General features: G+C 59.4%; 1 protein-coding gene across 1 annotated transcript; it reads right to left on the reverse strand.

Moving 5' to 3' along the window:
* Nucleotides 1-2,324: 2,324 nt before the first annotated feature.
* Nucleotides 2,325-16,856, reverse strand: GRIN2C (glutamate ionotropic receptor NMDA type subunit 2C). Its single transcript, XM_061376956.1, has 13 exons — nt 16,395-16,856; nt 12,042-12,465; nt 9,841-10,436; nt 9,310-9,424; nt 8,402-8,613; nt 8,142-8,310; nt 7,630-7,783; nt 6,326-6,451; nt 6,018-6,247; nt 5,679-5,839; nt 5,009-5,196; nt 4,294-4,526; nt 2,325-3,946 (listed from the first exon to the last, which is right to left on the reverse strand). Exons 2-13 carry the CDS (start codon nt 12,447-12,449, stop codon nt 2,672-2,674), a joined length of 3,867 nt encoding a protein of 1,288 aa, XP_061232940.1. The 5' UTR covers nt 12,450-12,465; nt 16,395-16,856; the 3' UTR covers nt 2,325-2,671.
* Between the last annotated feature and the right edge of the window lie 6,180 nt (nt 16,857-23,036).

The following is a 23,036-nucleotide window of genomic DNA, read 5'->3' on the forward strand; positions in this document are numbered from 1 at the left end:
CTTTTCCTCAGCAGATGGATGTTGTGGTGTGGTTCTGGGCCACCTCCTCTAGTTGAAGATGTCCCTGCTCACTGGGACCAGATGAGCTTTGAGGATCCAACCATTCTGTGATGATTCTATGATGCTGAGCAATGAGGGCAGTGAAAACAATCCATGCCATGGGGGTGCTGAAGCTGCAGCGGCTGTTGGCAGATGGGGGGACATTGCCTGTGTCCCCAGGCAGGGCTGAGCCCCCCAGCAGTGGCCAGCATTGAGCTGACTGTATTTCTCTATGCACGTATCCCAGGGCGGCCCCAGTGCTGGAGCTGCTGGATTAAAAAGTGATTGATTAGACAATTTCACCCAAAAGAAATATCCCTCAGCGCCTGTTAAGCACTAAACCACCCAGCCCCTGCTTTGGAAAGCCTGGGCAGAGGGTGCTTCCAGGCTGCTGCTTCCCTGCGGATTCATCCCTGGGGTGAGGGGATGCTGCAGGAGCAGCTCAGCCCTTCCTTGGTCCATAGGGGGGTGATGCAGCTCTCACCCGCTCTGGGGTTGCTCATTCCCCTGTGCCCCATTCAGCTCCGTTCCCAACAGTGATTATTACTCAGAAATGAGAGAAAACTGCTGTATTCCATCCCCTTTATCATGTAAAGATGATTATGCAGATGCCACCCTGGTAGCAGGGGACAGGGACACCCAGGACAGCCCTGGCCTTACAGGGGGTGCTGACACCCATCCCTATGGAGCATCCCCGGCACCCTAGTGTCCCCTGTCCCTCGCTGCCTTCAGCCTCCCACAGCAAAGCCCTTCAATAAAACACGAGGCAAAAGCCATTTGGCCTCTGCTGAGTCACTGGGGACATCACTAATTAATTTAAAGTGTGGGTTGGGAATTATATATACACATATATGTGTGTGTATATATATATATATATTCCCTCCCTTTCCATCTCTGTTTTGTTCTCCCAGCCCCAAGCCTGGCTCAGGCTTGACCCCAAAGGTGCAGCTGTATGTGCTGGTGTCCTTGGGCCAGAAAGCCATAGGGTTTTTTTGGGGTAAAAGCTCCCTAGGCCATATTAAAGCCTCCTGGGGACCAGTCTGTCACCCCCTGGGGGCATCCAGGCACCCATATAGGCAGATCTGCCCCAGGTAAATGGGTGCCGTCCCCTGGGGCAGCCCTGCAAGGATCCATTCCCTTGCTTTCAGCCAGGGTTTCTTGTTTCTGTCCTTATGTATCCCCCAGCCCCTCTCTCCTGGCCACAAGGCTGCAGAGGGGCTGCCAAAGCAATTAAGAGACAATTTCAATGATAAATAAAGGAATTAAAGTGCCAGCACCAGAGTGTGATGGAGCCAGGCTGGGGGATGGGGCGGGAACGGGCTGGGTTTAACCCCAGACAGATGGGGGGATGGATTGACGGACAGATGGATGGACACACACACGGTGCCAAAGCTTTCGCATGTGGCCAGGCCCTTCCTGACCTCCCTGGGGCTTTGCAGCCATCCCTGGGGCAGGGATGGGTGTCCTGGGGCAGATCCTGCCATGGTCCCCTTGTTGTCACCAGTCCCAGCTGCTTGGGGGCTGCTGCAACCCCAGAGCTGCTTTGAAATAGGGGAAATGATGGAGCTTTGGAGCGGCTTCCTGGGGGGATGCTCATCCAGGTGGGTGATGCTGAACCAGCAGGGAGGAGAGGATGAGGGGTGGCATCTCCGTGGGCAGCTTTGCATCACCTCGGCGTGGCCGTGGGATGGGGCTGGTACCACTGGGCAAAGCCAAGGCTGCTGCTTCCCCAAACCCTCTGCCCTGCTCTGACAGCTTCCCACCAGCCCAGCAGGGAAGGGGCTGTGTCAGACACATACATCAAGAAAAGAATTAACCCCAGCTCATCCACCGTGCCTCATTTACAGCTCCAGCAGCCCTGGGAATGTGGGAGGAATTGTTTTCCCTTCTTCATTCCCAACCACACATCTGGGCTGCTGCTTTGCAGCCACGGGAGCATCACTCTTTGACCTGAGCTCACAGCCATCTGTGCCCAGCACCCCAATACCTGAGCAGGGTGCAGTGATTCTGGCTTCAGTTGCAGCAGTGACTGATGCTCCCTTTGGGCAGTTGCCATCAGTGGGATGAGCCTCTGTCAGGGCTAAGCAGTAAAGGGACATGAGCAGGAAGAGGTGCACAGGACCACAAGCATCCCACTTAGAGGGTAAAGCCAAGGGCAGCCCTGGGAACAGTGTGAAGTGACCCTGTCTATGGCAGGGGGTTGGAACTGGATGATCCTAAGGTCCTTTCCAACCCAAACCATTTTGTGATTCTATGATCGCTGGAGGATGGACAAAGGCTCCTCAGCCGGCTGAAAATGTCTCTTTAATGACCTGCGAATGGTGTTTCAAGTCCTTTGAATGAACCCAAATGACGGCAACACGGTGGCAATGACTTCAGTGTCCCCGATGCCAGCCCTGCCTGCGGGAAGCGCCCAATCCAGCGTGTGCCAGCCCCTGCCAGGCTCCTCAACACCCCCCCCACACCCCCCCCATCAAAGCGCACGGGACCCGCCGAGCCGCTTGGAGCATCCCGCTGCCGGCGCTGCAGGAGCCCGGGAGGCTGGAGCCCGGCCGGGAGCCGCTGGTTGGCCCATGGGGACCCCCGGGCCCAGGGCAGGCAGAGGGGTGCGCACACCCCGCTGTCCCCCCCATCACACCTCCGACTCCAGGCTGGAGACCCGCCGCCAGGGCCTCATCCCCCCGCGGCACAACGGCTCCCTCCGCTCGGTCCCCGCTGCCCGCAGCAAGGCCGGCTCCCCCCCGCGCCCCCCGCAGTCCCAGCGCCCCGAGCCCCGTCCGCAGCCCACCGGCACCCTGGGGTGCTCGCTGGGGTGCCCCCGGTGCAGGCTGGGGTAGGAGTTCACGCAGGGGCCGGTGGCGCGGGGGGGGTGCCCGCAGGCTTCCCGGTAGGACGGCAGCCTGGCGGCGGGGGAGCGCGGTGCCAACCGGGCCGAGGGCTGCGCGCAGCGGGAGCCGCAGTGGGAGCCGGGCTGGGCTTCGGGGAAGAGGTCGGGGATGCCGGTGCATGGGGACGGGGGAGCAGCCCCGCAGCGGCGCAGAGCCCCCGGACACCGCTTCCCACCCCGCTCCCCGCCCGCCCGCCGGTTCGGCTGCTCCCGCTCCATCGCTGCGGTATCCGGGTCCCCCCTGGCTCTGCGAGTCCTGGCGGCTCTGGGGAAGGCTCCGTGAGGGCAGGAGGGCGGCAGGAAGGGGCCGCCCAGCTCCTGCCTCTTGTCTGCGGCTGGGAGCAGCCAGGGCAGCGTCCCCGAGCCCCCCTGGAGCCGGGGCGGGTTCTGCAGCCCCGATGGCCGCTTGTGCTCCCTGTAGATGTCCGGTGGGGGGAGGTCCCTCGGGGATGCGGGGGGCGGGAGGGGAGCCCCGATGTGGTTCCCCACCAACATCTGCTCCCCAAAATCCTCCCTTGGGGATGTCTTAACCGGGACATGGGGGACACCCGGGAGGGCTCCATCCCCTGCACAAACCCCCCCGAACTTCAGGGGATGCAGGAGGCGGGGGACGTGCTTGTTGGTCCCTCTCCACTTCTCCTCCCTGGGCAGCCGGGAGTCCACGGGGATGGGCTGCGGCAGCGGCAGCCCCAGGGGAGCACCCATGGGTGCGTAGGCTCTCTCCAACCTCTCAGGGGCAGAGGAAGGGGCCCGGTGAGTGCTGGTGCTGTTCTGCAGCACGAGCTGGGGTGTCCTCAAGGAGAAGGTGGTCTGGAGGCGCTCGCTGCGGCTGCTCCAGTCCTCGATGGTGCGGGTGGCGTGCTCCAGCGAGCTGCCCACGCTGGCCGTCGACACCATCTCCTTGGCCGCCTGCAGCATCTTCAGCACGTTGGCCTGCGCCGAGCTGGCGGTGACATCGGGTGTGGGCGCCCGCCCGGGGCTCACCAGGGACTGCACCCCATTGAAGCAGCTGTAGATGCCCTATGGAGAGAACAAGGGACACCGCAACATCAGCAATGTCATGCGCCCACCCTGCCGAGCTAGGATGATGGTGCTGAGATGTCTCGATAGCGCCAACGTCCCCTCCTCAGCATCCCCAGCACTGCCAAGGGGGTGACATCATCCTCCAGCACTCCTTTCCCCCTGGATGCTGCTATGGATGTGGGGTCATTCCCAGGGCTAAGCCCTTTCCACAGACCCTGCCTTTTCTCCTCAACCATCAGCACAAACATCTCCAGTCCCTCCCCTATGGGTCAAAGGGATGATGCTTATCCCCGTGACACCATGGGAGGACATTTGGGCCCCTCAAGCTCATCAGCATCACTCACCCTGCTGATGGCCAAGAGGAAGTCGAGCTTGTGGGACTTGGGGACAGAGTGACGCAGCTTCCAGTAGACGAGGTGCTCCCAAGCGAAGACCAGCAGGCTCAGCCCCATGGCCACCAGCAGCATGTAGAACACCCCGGCCATGTTGTCAATGTCCAGCTTGCTGCTCATCACCTCGTTCTTCTCATTCTGGCAAATCCCAGACAGCCAAACCGTCTCCAGCTTCTGGGTCTCACCTGGGGCCAGACATGAACAGTGGTGGGAGAGGGGAAAACACCCATCCCTGGGCATCATCTCCCCAAGCACAGCCCCTGCCCGTTCTCACCCCACCATGGCTGGAGAAGGAGAAAGCCATTCCCAAGCCCCTGGAGCTGTTATCACCTAAATCCTTGGTGTTGCCTTTGGGCTGAGCATCCCACCAGTCACTCATCCTCTGGCTTCTGTTTGATGCCAGCCAGCCATGCTCACTGTCCCCTCCCCAGGCTTCTCCTGACCCTCTGCTTTAGTACGTGGCCATCTCCAGGATGAGAAGGGATCCAGAGGGAATGTTCCCCCCCAGCACCCAGCTGGAGAGATGCTGGTGGAGAACCCCCTTTGGAAGCATCCTCCAAGGAGCTCTGGAAGCTGCACAGGGTCTGGGCACTGAAGCGCTGGTCCCTGGGTTGATTTGGGGTGATGATGGGGACGGGGCTAACGAGCATCTCGCCCGGGTACCCACCATCTCCCAGGAACTGGAGCAGGGCCAGGTCAATGGCCCGCTTCCAACGCGAGTCCTTCTGCAGGGCGATGCCATAGCCCGTGGTGGCAAACACCTTCCCGCTGCCGATGGTCACCAGCTTGCAGCCCTCATCCTTGCCCGCCATGTAGTTGAGCACCGCCGCATCGTAGATGAAGGCATCCAGTTTCCTGCACCACCAATGGGGGGAAGAGTGAGGGGAGGGGAGGCTGGAAGACTTTTGGGGGGGCTGTGCCTCTTTTGGGGGAGCTCTACCCCATTTGGATTGCTGTGGCCCATCTAGAAGGGTTGTGTCCTCTTTGGGGGTCTCTGCCCCATCTTGGAGAGAAGCACCCAACCTGGGCAGACGTATCCCATGTGGAGGGAGCTCTATGAAGCTGTACCCATCTGCAAGGGGTTGTACCCTGTTTGGGGGGGCCTATACCTCATGCAGAGCTACACAGAGCTGTACCCCATCTGAGAGAGCTGTACCCATCCTGGGGAGCCCGTATCTCACTTATGGGGGGCTATACCCCAGTTGAGAAAGCCCTAGTCCATGTGGGAGTACCATACCCCATCCCAAGGAGCCCTGGTTCGTTTAGGGGTCCTGTATTCCATGTGAAGGAGCTGTATTCCAGCTCTGGGAGCCATACCCCGTTTGGAGGAGCCATACCCCATTTTGAGGCTGGTGAGGGCATCCTCCACGGAGCGCTGGTTGTACTTCACCATGTGGGTGTGCATGTCGGGGTAGTTGCTGCGGATGTTCCTCTCGGTGCTGCCATTGGGGACAGTGCCGAAGCGGAAAGGGGGGTACTGCTCCTGCGGCTTCTGAAACTGCAATGGGGAGCCCCCAAAGAGCAGCATCACGCAGTGTCCGTGTCCCTGCCATGTCCCCCTTCCCCACAGCCATCCACAAACCCATGCCCAGCAGTGATGTGAGCACCCCTTCAAGTTCATTCCACCCCCAAAACCCTATTGTTTTGCAGTGTTTCCACCCCAATGCCATCCCCACCTTCCTGTCGCTGAGCCCTGACACCGTGTCGATGTACTGCTCCTGGATCATGAAGGCCGCCAGGTTGGCGGTGTAGCTGGCGAGGAAGATGACGGCGAAGAAGGCCCAGATGAGCACCATGATCTTGCTGGTGGTGCCCTTGGGGTTCTCGATGGGCACAGAGTTGTTGAAGACCAGAGCCCACAGCAGCCACACTGACTTGCCAATGGTGAAGGTGGGACCGCCAGGCCCTGCAAGGACAAAGGGACCGCAGTCATCCTGGATGGGAATGAGCCCCCCCTGCCCATCTCCCACCTCTCCCAACTCACTTTTGCCACTGGTGAGGTTCTGGTTGTAGCCAACGGGGCTGAAATACTCAAACACGAAGACGGTGACGGCCACCACAGTGAGGCACATCACAAACATCATGACCCACACGGCCGGGCTGTAAGGCTCTGCAAGGCAAGCAGGACTCCATCAGCCCCCCCAAGGACACCCCACAGCCCCCTGGGGACCCCCAGAGCCTGCCCTGGTGAATGGGACTCCTGGATATTGCCTCTCCTCAAAGAAGGCAGCATCGTGGCCAAGCAGATCCATAGGGAATCAGGAGGGAAGGGGGATGCTGTGAGAAGCGGGGATGCAGCCATGCTTCCCTGCGTAAGGAAAATCAGGCTTCCAGCAGTAGGGAGATGCTAATGAGAAGCTGCCCATCTCCAGGTTCATCAGCAGGAGGGTTTCCTATGGGATCATGGGTTTCATCCATATAGGACCAGCCCCGCCAGAGCTGAGGGTGGGCAGCAGGTCCCTGCCTGCCTGCGATGAGCTGGGCCGGTGCAGCAGGAGCGCTGGGGCTGCAGCCGAGCCCTCCACATGCAGCCACCGAGGTCCATTTGTCAGCGTGTCCTTCGCTGTCAGGGAGGAGAGGCCTCCCCTGATGGGGATGCAGCTCATTAGCAGGGGAGGCAGGGAACCACGGGCCCCAGCCCTGCCGACCTGGGGCAGGATGCTCCGTGTGTCCCCTCCGTGAAGGTGACCCCTGCTCCAAGGGGAAGGTCGGCATGGGGAGGGACAGGAAGGGGAAGATGTGCCCCATGTCCTATAGCATCCCTGGCACCCACATCCTCCCTATGCAGAAGCCTGGCTCTGGCTAAGCTGCCACCACCGTGCCCTTGCCGAGAGCCTCAAGCCCTGCTGGAGCACTGAGGCTGAGTTTTGCAGTGACCTTGGCCAGTCTCCTCCTTCCCAGGCTGCAGCTTTGCTCTTTGAAAGCTCATTTAATAGAACTTTGAGCTCTGGTTTCCCATCCCTGCTCCAGTGACGGTGGCACAAAAAGGGTCCCCGCAGCAGAGCTCAGAGGTGGCAAATCCTCTCCTTGCCTCCCCTACGTCCCCATCCTCCCTCCAGCACACAAGTAATGAAGGGGAGGAAACCACCGATCCCAGCCTCTGTAATAAAAGGATTATTCAGGCAAGGGGAGGAGGAAGCCCCAAAGGCAGCAGCGTAATCCCCTTCCCTCCTGACTTAGGCTTTTTTTACTTAAAAGTTATTAAACCCAAGCGATATTTCCCATTGGCGTGTGTCAGGAGCATGGGATGAGCCTGCAGACAGAGACACAGACAGACAGGGGGCTCACCCAGGAAGGCAGAGGGGGAGACGGTGCCGTTGCTCCGGGCCACCATGACGCTGATGCCGGTCTCCACAAAGGGCACGGAGAAGTCCACGATCTCGGAGCGCTCCTCGTTGATGGTGAGGGAGCCGATGGCCATGTCCGCGCGCTTGTAGTACACCTGGAGAAGGGGCAGAGGGACCCAGGTCACCTCCCACCAGGCACTGCCTCATAGAATAGTTAGGGTTGGAAAGGACCTTAAGATCATCATCTCCACCATTGCCTCATCTCCAGCATGGCCAGCCTTAACATTAGGTTCTGAACTGCCCAGTGACACAAACACAATGTCAGTGTTTAGCTGACTCCATCCCCATGTCCTCCACAAAGCCTTGCCCATAAGCTCATCCCGAGCCCAGAGCCCCACTGCAGACACCCTGACCCCATCTCCATCAGGAAAACCCAAGATTAGGGCAAACCCCCAAGTGAGTGTTGCCCCCCAGAGAGGCTGAAGGTGGCTTCCAAGCTATTCCCAGCCCTACCTCCCCAATCATGCCGTTCCAGACCCCGCGGACGATCTTGCCGTGTTTGCCATTGGTCACTAGATAGAGGTCGTAGGAGAACTTCACCGTCTTGGCCAGCTTCTTCAGGATGTCAATACAGAAGCCCTTGCAGCACAGCTTGGTGTAGGGATCCACAAGGCCATCACCACTGAAACCACACCAGGAGAAATGGATGGGACCAACCAAAGAAGCTCAGTGCCCCCATGGATGTGACGGGGAGCTCCGTCCTCACTGCTCACCTCTGGGAGGAGTTGGTCTGCTTGCGGCAGGGCACGGTGTTGCGCACGCAGACCCCGGTGCTGGGGTCCGTGTTCTCCACTATGACAAAGGGTCTCTCCTCCAGCGTGGCCACCGTGAGGTGGCGGTTATCAACCACGGGCTGCAGGAAGGAGCCGTAGCGGGGCCACACCGGGTACTTCATGTGGATGATGCCTTTCTCCCACTTGCCCACCTGGGAGAGTGCACATCACCCTGGTGAGGGGCTATGGGGTCATACAAGGTTCCATGTCCATCCTCCCCATGCTTTTGAGGCTCATTTCTCCTGGAGCACCATTAGGCTCAGCCATAGGATCAACCAAGTTGGAGAAGATCTTTAAGATCATCAAGCCCAACCATTACCCCATCACCGCCAAGGCCACCACTAACTCGTGACTCTAAGGGCCTCATCTACATGGTTTTTGAACACCATGGTGAGACCCAGCTCAGCATCCCTCTCCACACACAATCACTGACCATGGCGTGAGCTGTTTCTCTTTGGCCTCCAAGTACCAGGCTTGGATGAGCACAAACCTGCTCAATCCTTACCCAAAATACTTTCAAACTAGGAATAAACCCCTCTCTGCACAGCTTGTTTCAGGTCGAGGTGTGTGGCTGCTGCTCTCCCGAGGTGGGCAGCTGTATTTTTGCCTCTTATGGAACTTTCCAGCCAAATTGCAGGCAAAATCACCTTGATTTTGGGGATTTGTTGGGTTCTTAACAGAGCTTTGGTGTCACAAACCCCCACCATGCATGCCACCATGGGTATCAGCCATGGGTTTTGCACTGGATAACCTGTCCCATATTGGGATCCCAGCCTGTGCATGGCCCCAGGTTCATCCTGCCCAGCCACCCCAAATGATGTGCCCATGCTGGCATGCCAGGCTCCTACCATCTCCCAGAGCCGGTGCTGGTTGAGCGAGATCACCACCATGGTGGGCCTGACCAGGTAGCCACCTTCATTGAAGGAGAAGTCCCTGTGCTCCCACGTCACGTTGAGGAGGTGCCTGGTGAGACACAGAGCCAATGAGCCCCTGATTGCCGTGGGTCCCACCTAGAGACATGGGGCTGAGAGCTAGGAACCAGGTTTAGCCCCTATGAAAGAGGCAGCGGGGAGCTGGAGAAAGCCCTGCCAGCAAGGAGGCACCAAGGATGGATCAGCATAGGGTTGAGGTTGGACAGATTAGCCCTGAGGTGCCACATCTGCACTGCAGAGCAGAGCTGTGAACCCCCCCCTCAGATCCCTATAGCTTCTGGAGGACAGAGGAGCACAGGAAAAGGCAAGGGAAAATCAGCCAAGGGGTGTGCACCACCAGCTCACAGTGAGCATCATCATCCCCCTATCCACCAGCTCCATCCTCCTCCCCTTCTCCTTCCATTTCCCCCCAATTCCCCACTCATCCCAGTGTATCCCAAACCTTACTGGTAGAAGCTGTTGTTGGTGGCGGTGGTCCCGGCAGGAGCCCGGCAGTCCCGTCCCACCGCCGGGAGGTAGCCATGGGCCCGGAAGAAGCTGGCAGCCCCCATGGCAATGATGGCCACCCCATCCCGCACCTTCTGCCGCAGGCTCAGCTTCCAGCTCTCCGTCACCACGCTGATGAGGCCAACAGGGAAGGAAGGGGGCGGCACCTCCATGTTGCCCACCGCCAGGCTGGGCACGATCCAGACGTAGCCTGGCCCCACGAGCCCGGCTTGCTCTGCCATGGTGAAGAGGTACTCGGCCTCCTCTCGCGAGCAGTAGACGATGAGGACCTGGGCATCGACCTGGCGCAGGAGCCGCTGCGTCCTGGAGCTGCTCCGCTCCTGGCTCATCTCGAAGGTGAGCACCTCCTGCAGCTCCCAGCCGAAGTAGCTGGCGTCCGTGAAGGAGCGGATGGCTTCCAGGAAGATGTTATAGCCCGGGTAGAGGCTGGTGATGACGGCAAAGGAGCCCCAGTCGTATTCCTCCAGCACCTTGAAGATCACCTGGATCTGCTGCTCGATGGAGACACCCAACTGCAGGAATGCCGAGCCGGGCTCCTGCAGGAGGAGAAGGGGTCAAAGTGCTGCTCCATAGTTCAGGTCCATGGACCATGGTCCAGGCCCGTTTTCTCCATGGAAACCATGGTCCAGGTCTCTTGCACCTATGCAAGCTACCTTGAACTTGCCACCATGAAGAGTTTGAGGGAGCCATGAACTGGCATGAACTGGAGACACCCAAAATGGAATTGATCCAAGGAACTGCATCCCATGACCTGTCCATCATCTCTGTTTATCAACCAAAACCTCATCCATCCTCCAAAGGAGACCAGCAATTCCTCCTTAAACCAGTGGAGAGAGGGGGCAAAGCCTCTGCCAGGAGTGTAAACCCCATCACAGCTCCAACTCACTACTTGCTACCAGAGCCTATGAGGTTCCTTCCCTCCCGCCCCACCTCCCCCACCATCTGGCCTCTCATTAGCAAATCTTAATTGATCTGATTCTGTCTTAAATGATTCAGTGAGCGGCGTTTGCAGAAGGTCGCGTGCAGGCAGCCGGGTTCAGTTTTCCCAATGGGGATGGTGGTTCCAGCAGTTGGGAATGGGAGATGCATCAGATCCATGGGAAGAGGAGGAGGCTGAGCCTTCAGACAGGTCCCTCCACTGACCCCAAAACACCCAACCCCTGGAGAAAGCTGCAGGAAAGCACCCAGACCTCAGCAAAGCCATGGCTATTTTTCAGTTGCCTGGGGCTTCACTTGGCTCCACTGCACCCACCTCAATCCGTCACATCCTCCCAAGCCTGCTGCACCTACCCAGGTCCATTGCACCCACCTTAGTCCCCTGCACTCAGCTGCCACCCAGCCACAAGGAGCAGCATCTCAGGCTGGTCCAGGAGCACCAGGCAGTGCAGGAAAGGGGGTTTAGACCCCGAAACCTCAGCGCTATCAGAGCATAAACCCAGTGCCCCAAGGAGAAGCAGAATCTCCAGCCCAGAGGCTGCTGCCATGGAAGGAACCAGCACCAGGACCCCTCCAGTGCCCAGGGTAAGAGGAACATCCAAGAGGATATAACCCAAATCTCCTCCCCAGGAGAACCATCCGACAACCCATCACTGCCTGCCCAGCACCCTTCAGCTCTCGCTGCCACTAACACTTCCCAGCAGGCAGGTGACAGTGACAGTGACAGTGTCTGATGCCAGCAGGGAGCAGAGAAGCCAAAGATCCTGCTTGGGCCCGTGGGGTGCCTGAGATGGGCACCAGAGCCAAGAGAGGCTTCTCCATGCTGCCAGCCCAGCCACCACAGGGCTGGATCCAACCCCAGTGATGTGGGGAAAGAGGAGGACGGGGATGTGCCCTGGCAGCCCCAGTGCCACAAGCATGGTGTGCACAGCAGGAGGGGATGGGAAGCAGGACACCAGAGAAGGTCCCTCCACAGGGCACTGAAGTTCTCTCCCATCCCCAATGTCCCATCTATTGGGCCCTTCTTTGAAGTCTCCCCCATGTCCCACCACGCTGCAGAGTCACTGCTTGTTCCTGCCTGTGAGCCTTCACAATGCAGCCCAGCAGCTCCTCTGCTTCCAGCATCTCACATCCCACATCCACCCCTCTCTAATCACCCATTTCTTTCACCCCACAGCACAAGCAACCCGTAGCAGATGCCTCACCTTCGGGGTCAGGACCACAGCAGACCCCCCGCTGATGCTGATGACGGGGACCTGGGTCTGGGAGGAGATGAAGTCCAGGATCTGGGCCACAGCCTCCGTGCCGACGTTGTCCTCGAAGACGATGCCGTGGATCTTGTGTCTGGCGAGGATGTCGCAGATCTGGGTGAGGAGGCTGCTGGGGTTGGTGTTGTTGACGATGACGGTGATGGGGTGGATCTCCAGGGGCATGTCCAGGAAGCTCTGGGGACTCAGGCGGGTGCGGATGTGCAGGGGGTAGGAGGTGCCCCCAAACACCACGGCCACGTTGACCACCGGCTCCTCGAGGCCCGGTAGCAGGAGGTCCGAGAAGGCAGCCGAGCAGCCCAGCACCATGGACAGTAGCAGAGCGTGCGCCGGCGCTCTGCCCATGTCCACCACCGCGTCCCTGCCAGGATGGGACACAGCCCTTTACATCCGGATGCCCACCAGCACCCTGCTCACCCCAGCCCTCCCCAGCACCCAGGCTGGAAACAGGACAAAAAGGGGGCCCTCATCCTTTGGAGGCTGGATGTGGTGGAGGAATGACCACAGGGTTGTACCCACCGCCCATCATACACCCCACTACCACCAAGTACCAGCCCTTCCCAGCTGGTCCTCCCTACCCACCACCTCTTCCCCATCCCACCACCACCATCCCCTCTCCAAAAGCCACCACTTGCTGCAATGCTCCTTATCGCCCCTTCAGCCAGGGATGGAGACAGCAGCGAGAGGTGACAGGAGGAGCTGGCAGCTCCCTGTGCCTCCCTCCACAGCTCACAGCCACTTTCAATATTTAAAGGCTTTGCCCTTGAGAGATGGTTCAGTTCTGCAACCCCCGTGTTGAGGTTTTGCAAACCACAGTCAGCGAGGCAGCCACTCCTCTGCCTGCACCCTGCCCATCACCCTGCTCCAGCCCCACATCCCAGCCTAATTGCCCACCTGGCCCCTTATCTCCCAAGTTTCCCCCTATAGACACACTGTCCTACTGCTTTTCCCTCTTCTTGACTATATTCACCCTGGTGCCTGCCCAGCTGGGACACCAACCGCACTGCGTCTGTGCTGGCAGCACCCAAAGCCAGGCTCTGGGGGGGTGTTTGGGCATATCCCCCCCTACCAGGTCCCTAATTCCTCACTGACTGTGGCTGCCAGCTGCAGGCGGGTGATAGTCACAGCAGTGGGTGACACATCCCTGCTCACAGCAATGCATCCCTGTGCTGGATCTCATCCCTTGTCAGAGCCCAACAGCAAACCCAACCCACAGCGAGACCTGCAGCCAGGAGCATCCAAGCCCCTCTGAGCCCCATTGTCCTGCAAAGCCAGCACCCCAGTGCCATGCTGAGCAGTGGGGACAGGGACAAGCAGCCCTCTGCAGTGGCACCAGCAACATCCATGCAGCAAGATGCCAGCTGGTGCTCAGAAACGTCACTTGCAATTAGAAGCTGCTGTTGCTTAACACATCCTTGGCATGGCCAGAGGAGCCCCTTACCAAGTCCCGGATGGTTTTGGGCTCTGGGATGCCCCGGGGACCTGCACCCCAGCACTGCTCCATGCCGCAGTGATGGAGAGCCCCTCAGCACACTGTGCCAGCATGTTGGACTCAAAATGCAGGAAATAAACCCAAGGACTGCCTGGTTGGGTAACCCTGCAAGAGAGATCTGCAAGGTGCAGATCGGAGCACCAGGGCTGTCCCTCTGCAAAGACAAGGGACACAAGCCCCATGTCCCCCTTTTGCATCCGATGGGTACCACAAGGGCTCAGGCACCCAACCGGGCACCAGCACTCACTTGGCAGCCACTCATTCAACCACACGGGTTTCAGCAGGGGCTCATCCACCCCCAGCACCCACCAGCACCCGAAGGGGGTTCACCCTGCCTGGCTGCATCCCCCTCCCTGCCCCATACCGCAGCTGGCCGAGCCGCAGGAGCCACGAGGCCACAGCGATGGCCACAGCCATCTCCCTTGGCCGGAGCGGGTGGCGGGTGAGTCATGCCATGCTGGCAGCATCCCACGCTCCGGCACGGCCAGCTCAGTGGCACGGCGGCCGCGCCGCCTGCTCCTCGTTGCGAATTCCCAAGTATTTTTAGTCCCGTGATAAATAATTCATCGGGAATCCGGCATCAGCCGTACCCGAGCAGAGAGGAAGGGGAGCAGCGCGCCACCCAAAACAAACAGAGCTGCTCTCCCGGCAGCTCTGCCCGTCTGAGCCCTCCTCAAGGACGTTTAAATATACTCCGGGCCCCGATCGGGTTTGCTTGTGCCAGCCGTGGCACTTCACCCATCCCATGCCTTCATCCTCCTCTTCCTCAACTGGGGAGCCTCTTCTAGCACCAAGTAACCCAAGCACAGGCCAACAACCCCTCCTGAGGGGTCGACCACTGCCACCAAAGGGGCTGCTCTGCTCCTGGCTGCAACTGGGGACAGGGTTGAGCAAACTGGACCAAGCCGCAGGTAGAAAGCATCCTCATCCCTCACAATGGAGGAGTGATGGCAGAAGGGAGGAGGGCACGGGTATAACCCATCATTCAGGGATCCCATTGCTGGGACAACCAAGGGAATGGATTCCCATCTTTTCCAGGAATCCGATGCCACTGGCCAGAGCTGAGCTGCTTGCTGCAGCCGGAGGAGGATGGAGGGGTTTGGGACCAGTGATCCCACAGCTGGCAGGGGCTCCATGCACGGGTCGGAGCCAGGGCTGCTCCAAAATGGCTGGATTGGGGATGCAAAGAGCAGACGGCTCCTCCAGCCGAGCCAACTCTGCGCTTCCAGTATGGATTTTTCCCAGAACAAGCTAGAGGGGTGCAGGGAAATGTGAGGATTTGGGGGGGTGAGGGCACAGAAGGCAAATTGCAGGTAAGTGGTGAAGGCAACGGAGGAACCGAGCCCATCCCTGCGTTACTGCCAGAGCTCCTGGGCTCAGCACAAGGCAGCAAAGCCCCCATGGACTTCAAACAAAATCCAACCCCTTGCAGCAAGCACTGCGGAATTTGGGAAAAGGCCTTCCCAAAAGGGAGGGTTTCCAGCCAGGGCAAGGGACAGCGGAGAGGCTGGAGCAGGAGGAAGGTGGCCCTGGGCAATGCCACCTCCCAACAGCCTCCCCAGGCACCAGAGGACACCCCCAGGGCTGCTCCATGGCTTTGGCACTTGGGTTTTGTTGCATCGAGGCAGTTTTGAGCAGCTTAACCCCTTTCCTAGGCATAGCTTCACCTGATGGACCACTCACAGAAACCTCCTTCTAAAAGCACTGGTCCAGCCCTTACCTCCTAGCACCCTCTGAAATGACATTTTAATGCAACAGGGAAAGTTTGCTCTTAATGTTAAACCTCCTTTTTCCATCCATCCATCCATCCATCCATCCATCCATCCATCCATCCATCCATCCACCAAACAACCCATCCCTCCCTCCCTTGCTCTGAGAGGGAGAGAGCTCATGCAGATATTTTGACCTCAGGAAAGGAAGTAAAAACATCCCAAAATACAAAACACCGTTCCAGAAAGAGAAACCTTATCCCCCAAAACAGCCTCTGAGCCTGAAGCCACAGGGAAGGCGCAGCCTGCGCCAGGGGAGGGAGAGCTGCTGCCGATGGATGGAGCAAACCCAAATGTGATGGGAACCCTGTGAGGAGGACAGGGAGCACCAGGAGGGACACAGGGTTGTGCTAGGGCTTGTCATTGACCCGATGGGGACACCCCTGTGGAGCAAGGACACTCCGATGGAGCTCCCAAAAAGGAGGAAAAGCAACAACAGCCCCCCCACCCCTCCAAAGCCAACTCATCGCCATCCCTATCCCCACGCAGGGGGGATGACTCGGGAGGGAGAAGCACTCGCAGCCCCAAGGCAAACACCGTCTCCTTTCAACCTTCATCTGCCACCACCCAGCATCGCCCTCCTCTTCCTCGCCCGCACCTCCGACAGCAACAGTTGCGGGCTGGAGGCTGCGGGCTGGGGCGAGGGCCCCGCACACGCACGCACCGAAACGCAGCTTAAAAAGGTCGAATATGGATTAACCGAAAATAAACGCCAAGTGTCCTGCCTGCCGCTGGGTTACGCAAGGCGGCGGGGGGGACACAGGGCTGGTGGCACCCAGGGGGGGGTCTCCCCTCTTTTTCCTGCCTCCCACCCCCCAAACCCCCCTCAGTTCAGCGCTCAGAATTAAGGCTCATTCCCATCCCCTGCCCGGACGGGGAGCGGGAGCTGGCGGGGATGGGGATGCAGGAGGATGCTGAGGGAGAGGGAAGCAGCCAGGAGACCCCCCCAGAACCCCCTACCCCGTCCCTAAAAGTTACTGGCGGTGGTGCCGGGGCGGCGGCAGAGCCCGTCGGGGGCCGGGTACTTACGGGACCGCCGCTGCTCGGTGCCTACATCCCCCGCGGCTCCGGCGGGGCTGCGCGTCCCCCCGCGGGCTCCGCTCTTCCCAGCGCGCTCCTCCTCCTCCGGGGCAGCCCCCGGGGGCAGGGTCGGGCCCCGCCGCGGCTGCCGGGGGGGTCCAGCGGCCGCCGTCGGTCCCGGCTCGTCCTTGGCGGCGGCGGCGGCGGCGGCGGCTGCTCTGCAGCGGCGGCTGGAGGCAGGGACGGGAGCGAGGGAAGGAGGGAGCGGAGCGGGTGCGCACGGGGGGGGGCCCGGTGGCAGCAGGTGTCTCGGCGGCCGATGGGCCCCGGCAGCCATGTCCGTGCCCCCCAGCCCCGGTACCGGCACCGGCGGGGCTGGCTGCGGGGCCGGGGGAAGGACAGGACGCGTCCTCCCGCTTCGCCGCAACTTCGGGGCTGGCCGCCAGCCCCGGGGAGGGGACGGCGGGGGAACGGCAGGGGGACGGGCAGAGCCTCCCTGCCCGCCTCCCAACCCCCCCTCCCCGGTACCCAGCGCTGGGGAGGGCGGGGGACAAGAAACCCACCCCTTCCTTCGCCTTCCTGCTCGAAACCCACCGCACAACGGCACAGCCCCCCCGGCCCAGCGAAGAGGTGGAGGAGCGAAGCGGCTGCGGTTGGACTCACACCCCCCCCCGGGTATATTCCAGCCCTTTGCTGACTGAACCGGTGGGGACTGGGCAGCCCCGGTGCCCCCCTTTCAGTGTAGGGCTGCCCCAGGGTCCCCATCGGTAACAGCGAGAAGGGGGGGGACACGGAGCAAAGCCCCCGCAGACAGCAGCAGCCTCCAGCTGTCGCCAGGGCCAGTATTAAAGCATCAGCTGATCCCGCAGCACTGGTTTAGAGCAAGCCAAACTGGGGGGAAGAAGGGAGAGATCCAGAAAGGCAGAGGGGGAAGTGGGCAGGGGCCTTCCTTGGGTCCCCTTGCCCCCAGCTGGGTGCTCAACCCAGCCCCAAACCAGCCCATGCTCTGCAGCAGCTGGATGTGGGCAGGGGGACCACAGCTCCTCTCAAGTGTTAAAGCCCAATTCAGGCCCTGCCAGGGGGGAAGCTGCTCCAAAACCTCCTTGTGCCACAGCTCAGAGCCACCAAGACACTGAGCATCACCCCTGAAAGCGCCTGCTGGTCTCTGTAGTGCTGGGTGCCAGCAGCACCCATGCCCAAGTGCTGCCCTCCTGCCTTCCCCAGGTGCCTGGGGACACAGGCACCCAAACCCCAGCTCTTCAGGGCTCTCGGGTGGGTGCCACCCGGCCCGGTACTGCAGCCACCTGCAGCAGCATCCCTGAGGCCGCTGGGGCCTGCTTCCAGAAAGGCTTCCAGCTGCCTCCAAACGTGCTCCCTGCAGTTAGGCAGGAGCTGCCCGATGCAGGACATCCCCTGTCCCCGCGGCACCTCTGCCTGGGGGCTGCGAGCACCCTCGGGGCTTCAAGAGATGCCAGAAAACAACAAAGGAAGGGGAAAATGCACCTTGGGTTCCATTTTAATCCCTCTGAAAGCTCCCCTGCAGGAGAGCTCGGCCAAATCCCTGCTGCTGTGCAGGGACTCAGGGGGATGTGGGACCTTGCACTGCTCTCTCGGCTCCCTGCTGGCCACATCCTGCTCTCCCTCAGTGCTGCCTGATGCTGCCTCTCTTTTGCCCAAGGAGAGATGTAAGGGTTAGCAACAGGTTCCTGCCTCAAGTCCTTTACCCAGGACATCAAAAAGGGGGCTCCTGGGTTTAACATTTAACCCCTTCATGGTCAGGTGTGACCGGGCCTGAGGGACCACCTTTCCAGGGAACTGGTCCCTTGGGGCTGGCACAGGAACCCTGTGCTGCTCCTGCATCCTTACTGCACCCACAGCAGCCCAGAGGCCTCATTTAGCCCTCCTGGGCTGGATTCCTGGCTCACTCCTGTTTCAGCCTCAGTAACGTTTCATGGGAAGATGTTTCCCAGCATCCAGGAGGAATGATGGAGACAACAGCAGCCTCCTCCTGGCTCCCCCATCACACCATGACCCTCCAGCATCTCCATCCCATGGGACATTAACCCCACACATGGGACGGAGACAAACCCAGGTCTGATGCACAGCTGGGCACAGCTGGAGGGTGTCTGCAGTAGAGACAAGCAGCACAGGGCAAGGACTGGAGGAGACACATACATCAGGGCCCCCTCCAGCCTTGTCCCTTGGGAGTTAAACCCAGGCCAGCACTTACATTTGAGGCTGCAGAGCGAGCGGCTGCGCTCAGAGCTTGCCTCCAAGTGTTCAGTTCTCCTGGCAAAGCCCTTCCAAGGCAAAACCCCCATTTCTCTGGGCAAAACTGCAGTGATTCCCCAGCCTGCAGCTGGGTTTGGGCCTGCAACCATCAAGGTAACTTGTCTGTGTGTTTCAATAACAAAAGGCCTTTCAACATTCCAAAGAAGTGCCCTGATGGATACTAAGCAGAAGCAGAAACACCAGAAGCACCTCAGGATGAAGCCCACAACCCCAGAGGCACAAATGGACCTTTCCTCATGGTCAGACTTCCCCAGCTCCCCAGTACCACTTTCTCCTGTGATGCTCTGCCCTCTTTGCCCACCTTTCTGGGCTGTGTGGGGGTAACATGGGCATGAAGCTGCCTTCCCTCTCCTTTAACATCCTCCTTAACACCTCTGGAGTGGTACCCTGGTATGGGACCCTCAGCATCACTCATAGAACAGCACCAAGTGGGAGCTCACCTCAGCTTCTCCATCCATTCCTTGGTATCTTTTCTTGCAGGAGGCTCTGAAAGCAGAGTTGATGAATGCAAAGGCACCGTGTTCCAACAGCTCCTGGTGTGCAGCCACCTCCTGCAGGGAACAGCCTACTCCACACAGGCTCCTTGCATCCCATTGCAACCGCACATTGGCATTCCACATCCCAAGCTTGGGTAAAGCCCCGAACAGTGCATCCTGCCCCTATCCTGGGTCTCCCAGCCCTGCAGAGTCAATGGGAGCCCAGCATAAACCTGCACCCATGTCCTTACCCAAAGCATCCACTCGCAAGGTGCATCCACAGCCAAGACAGCTTCAACCAGCGCCTTTAACATCTCCAGTTCTGTAGGGCAAACCCATACCCTCAGCCTCCTTTTTATAGGAGAAACTCAGCCAAAGGTTTTGAACCTCAATCAGGACTTAGGGAAGGAGAGGATTCAAGTCTGTGCACAGCCAGAGTGGTCCATGAAGGGGCAGGGTGACAGGGCTTAGGCTGTCCCCATGGGCACTGCATCCCACTAACAGCATCCAACATCGGACACGGCACACAGGTCCCTCTGCCAGGGCTGAGTGCTGCAGGTGACACTTCTGACACCAGAGATTCAGCCCTGGACCTGCCATCCTCAGGCACCATCCCCATCTCCCCTCCCTACTCCATCCCATAACGTACTCAGGTGTTAACGCACACAGAGCCGGCTGGTGCCTTGGACCCCAGCAGCCACAAAAGCAACGGAAAGTGAAACCAGAGCAAGGAGAAAGCTGGGAGAGAGGCCATGGGGATAATGCTGTGCACGATGCACGCACAGCATGGATACGGCACGGATACGGCACGGATACGGCACGGATACGGCACGGATACGCTCCGCTACCCCCGTGTCCCACCCTCACGGTAACGGATGGAGCTGAAATAACCATGGATGCTTTCACCCCTGCGGGGATAACTGCTCCCCCCCGGGTGCCGTGTGCCTGCAGGGCTGCCCCGGCCCGCAGATGGGGACTCAGGCAGCCAAAGCCAGTGCGCTGGAAATGGAAACTTCCCAGGAAGGGAGGAAATGGCTTCTGTCTGGGGCGTAACCAGCCCTCACCCTCCAACAACTTCATTTACGCTGCTGCATCCCTAAATAGCTCCTCGAAACAGCTGCTGGGAGCTCGCATCTCCTTCACCTCTGCTCCCCTCCTGGCCCGGGGAATGGGTTCATGCAGCTCCGAAAGTAATGACTGTGCAAAGTGATTCAAACAGAGGGGAAAACCTTCAGCCCTGCACAACCCTCTGACCGTAGGCAAGACTTCAGGAAGCCTCAAGAGGTTGGAGCTCTAAGGCTGGGATTGGAAACCATGAGCATCCAGTGGGTCTGGAGGCAGGGATGTGCTTGGGGTCCTTTCAGAGGAGTGATGCTGTACCAGGAGGGATGGTACCAGGCACAGTGGGGCTGGTTACCCGCTCCAGTGACCCAGAACTTGGTACCCGACCCGTTCACATCCCATGCCCAGGGATGGGGATGAACATGGAGAGCACACACACGGTATGACAAGATGTGCCCGGGAGAGGCGGGCGCACACAGGGGCTGGTGCCTGTGCTCAGCCAAAGCGCTGAGGTCAGCACTCCCCGGAGCCATCTGTTCCCAAGCAAAGCCCCGGCACACATGGACTGACCTGGGCTTCCGATGCCGCAATCCGTGGATCATGCGGTGAGGGGCTGGTGTAAAGCGCACACACCGCTTCTGTGGCCGCTTAGGATGGGGAACTGTGTTAGCCATGCCATGGAAAAGCTTTTCCAACCATTTTCTTGGTGGCATAAATGGCTTTCGAACAGCTCTTCACTGCCAGAGTCCTGGCTAGAGCCGGTTTCCCCTTGTTCCAGAGCACCGGCTCTAAACGCTCGTTTGAAAAGGCCAAGTTCATCAAGCAGCCCATTAGCAAAGCCAGCGGGAGCCTCCACGCTTGTCCCCTGGGGGTAACAAACGCAGCATCAACAGGAGCCTGCGGGGTGCCTCAGACCTGCTTCTTCCCTGGCTCGCTCCAAGTTCCCCAGCAGGAGCAAGGCAGAGCCCGGGGTAACAGAGGAATTGCCCTGCAGGAAGGGGAAAGCGAGGCCCAGCCGCACCAAGCAGCAGCAGGAGGCTGCAGAGACCCAACCGAGCCGCGTTCACTGTGCACCCACCCCACACCGTGGGGAGCCCTCTCTGCTCTGTACCCATCGCTCTCAGAGCAGAGGGAAGGGCTCAGCCTTGCTTGGCTGGTCTGGAGGCCAGCCCTCACCAGATGCTGATCTCCACCAGCTCTATGCAGTCTCATTAAGGTTAAGCTGAGCCGTAACTCATTGGAGCAGGGGAGTCCACGTTAAGAACCGGCAGTGATGACTTCCAACCTCCTTCCACTCACAGCATCACCTTCCTGGGGTGGGAAACGGCTTTGGAGGTGCCCCTTTGGCTGCTTGGGAAGTGGAGGGTGCAGGGGTGGCTGCTCCCTCATCCCTTGGACCACTACAATGGGGACATAACCTGGAGCAAACACAAGGTTATTCACACCTAAAAGCAGAACCTGAGTGTGAACAGGCCCCATGAGGGCCCAGGAAGGCAGAGCTGGGTCATCCCCCCAGCCCCGGGGGTGCCAGGCCACCCCTCCATCCCCACTCAGACCCTCTTTGCTCCCCATTACCGGCCTCCCAGCGCCACCTAACGACACAGCAACCGGGATAAGGCCCTTCCTGAGGAAGCCAGATGGATCCTAATCCCCAGAGAACAGGATGGAGAGCATCCATGGTGACTGGGGACACCTGGCTGGGGCCTGAGGATGCAGGCAGCAGAGGACGGGGGAGCTGGAGGTATTGAATAAGGAAGTGCAGACCCTGCCCTTCACTGACCTTGATCGTCTCATGGCTTCCCCACAGCCCAGCATAGATCCCAGGGCCTTGGCTGGGTTCTGTGCTGAGCAAGGACACTGGGATCAGCACAGACACTCCCCTTCATCTGTTACCGCAGCCCCAAAACTACCCCGAAGCATCACCAGTTTGGCAACAGCCATTTGCCACGTGCAGCACAAGCACCGTGACGGTATGACGGCTTCAAAAGCACCCAACAACAACATTCAAGGTGATGTGGAAGAAAACCCTATAGAAGAGCTGGCTCACCCCTTCCCGATACCTATGGATTTGATTCAGGCACAACTACGCCTTCACCATCACGATTCCGGCTGGGCCACGCACCAACAGAGCTGCTCCCTCCCTGAAATCCCCTTCAGCCTCCTTCCCAAAGAGCTTCTTCACCTCCGAACCCAGAGCTGATGCAGTCTCCCTAACGCTCAAGAGTTCAGTGTTAAGGCTGCATCCGCACCAAGAGGCACTGAGATCCCCATCACACAAGCAGCTGTTCCACAAAAGCTTTATTGCTTGTTTGCCTACGAGTTCCCAGGATCACATTTCCTGAGCTCCTTAATGAGCTCGCAAAGGAGACTGGAATAGGAAAGGAAAGGGGGGAAAAGGAGATGAGGGAAAGGAGATCTCCCTTCCCTATGGTTGGGCCAGAGATGGGGTGGGTGTACAGCACCCAGTGACCAAGCCGTCTACCATAGGAGAGGGCTTAGAGATGGAGGTTGAGTGTGGACCCGAGACAAACCCCACCAGCTTTGATTTCCCCTCTGCCTCCATCACAGAGGCACCAGTAACAACCATTTACACAGAGCCCCGCAGTGCTCCCATGGGGAGTGCAGGATGGTGAGGGCGGCCAGAGGAGGAGGCCATGCTGCCACAGCCCCTGTGCTGTGGATAAAGAGGAGATTATGGCTCACGGCTTGTAATCTGGCTTAAAACCTGACACCGTCACCGCAGTCAATTCGGGCTGAGAGAAGCATTTAATAAGCTTCAAAACCACACGGGCCAAAAACCAGAACCACACCAGTGAGGGAA

The sequence above is a fragment of the Neopsephotus bourkii genome, unplaced genomic scaffold (assembly GCF_033783945.1).
Source record: "Neopsephotus bourkii isolate Nb327-2 ecotype Australia unplaced genomic scaffold, CSIRO-AGI_Nbou_v1 NB_1749, whole genome shotgun sequence".
Classification (NCBI taxonomy): Eukaryota; Metazoa; Chordata; class Aves; order Psittaciformes; family Psittacidae; genus Neopsephotus; species Neopsephotus bourkii.

Excerpts from the sequence above, each read along its gene's own strand:
- GRIN2C (XM_061376956.1), bottom strand. The coding sequence starts at position 12,449 with ATGGGCAGAGCGCCGGCGCACGCTCTGCTACTGTCCATGGTGCTGGGC. Across the intron at positions 10,437-12,041 it reads CTGTGGTCCTGACCCCGAAG|GAGCCCGGCTCGGCATTCCT; the intron begins GTGAGGCATCTG and ends CTCCTCCTGCAG. Across the intron at positions 6,248-6,325 it reads GAACCTCACCAGTGGCAAAA|GGCCTGGCGGTCCCACCTTC; the intron begins GTGAGTTGGGAG and ends TTGTCCTTGCAG.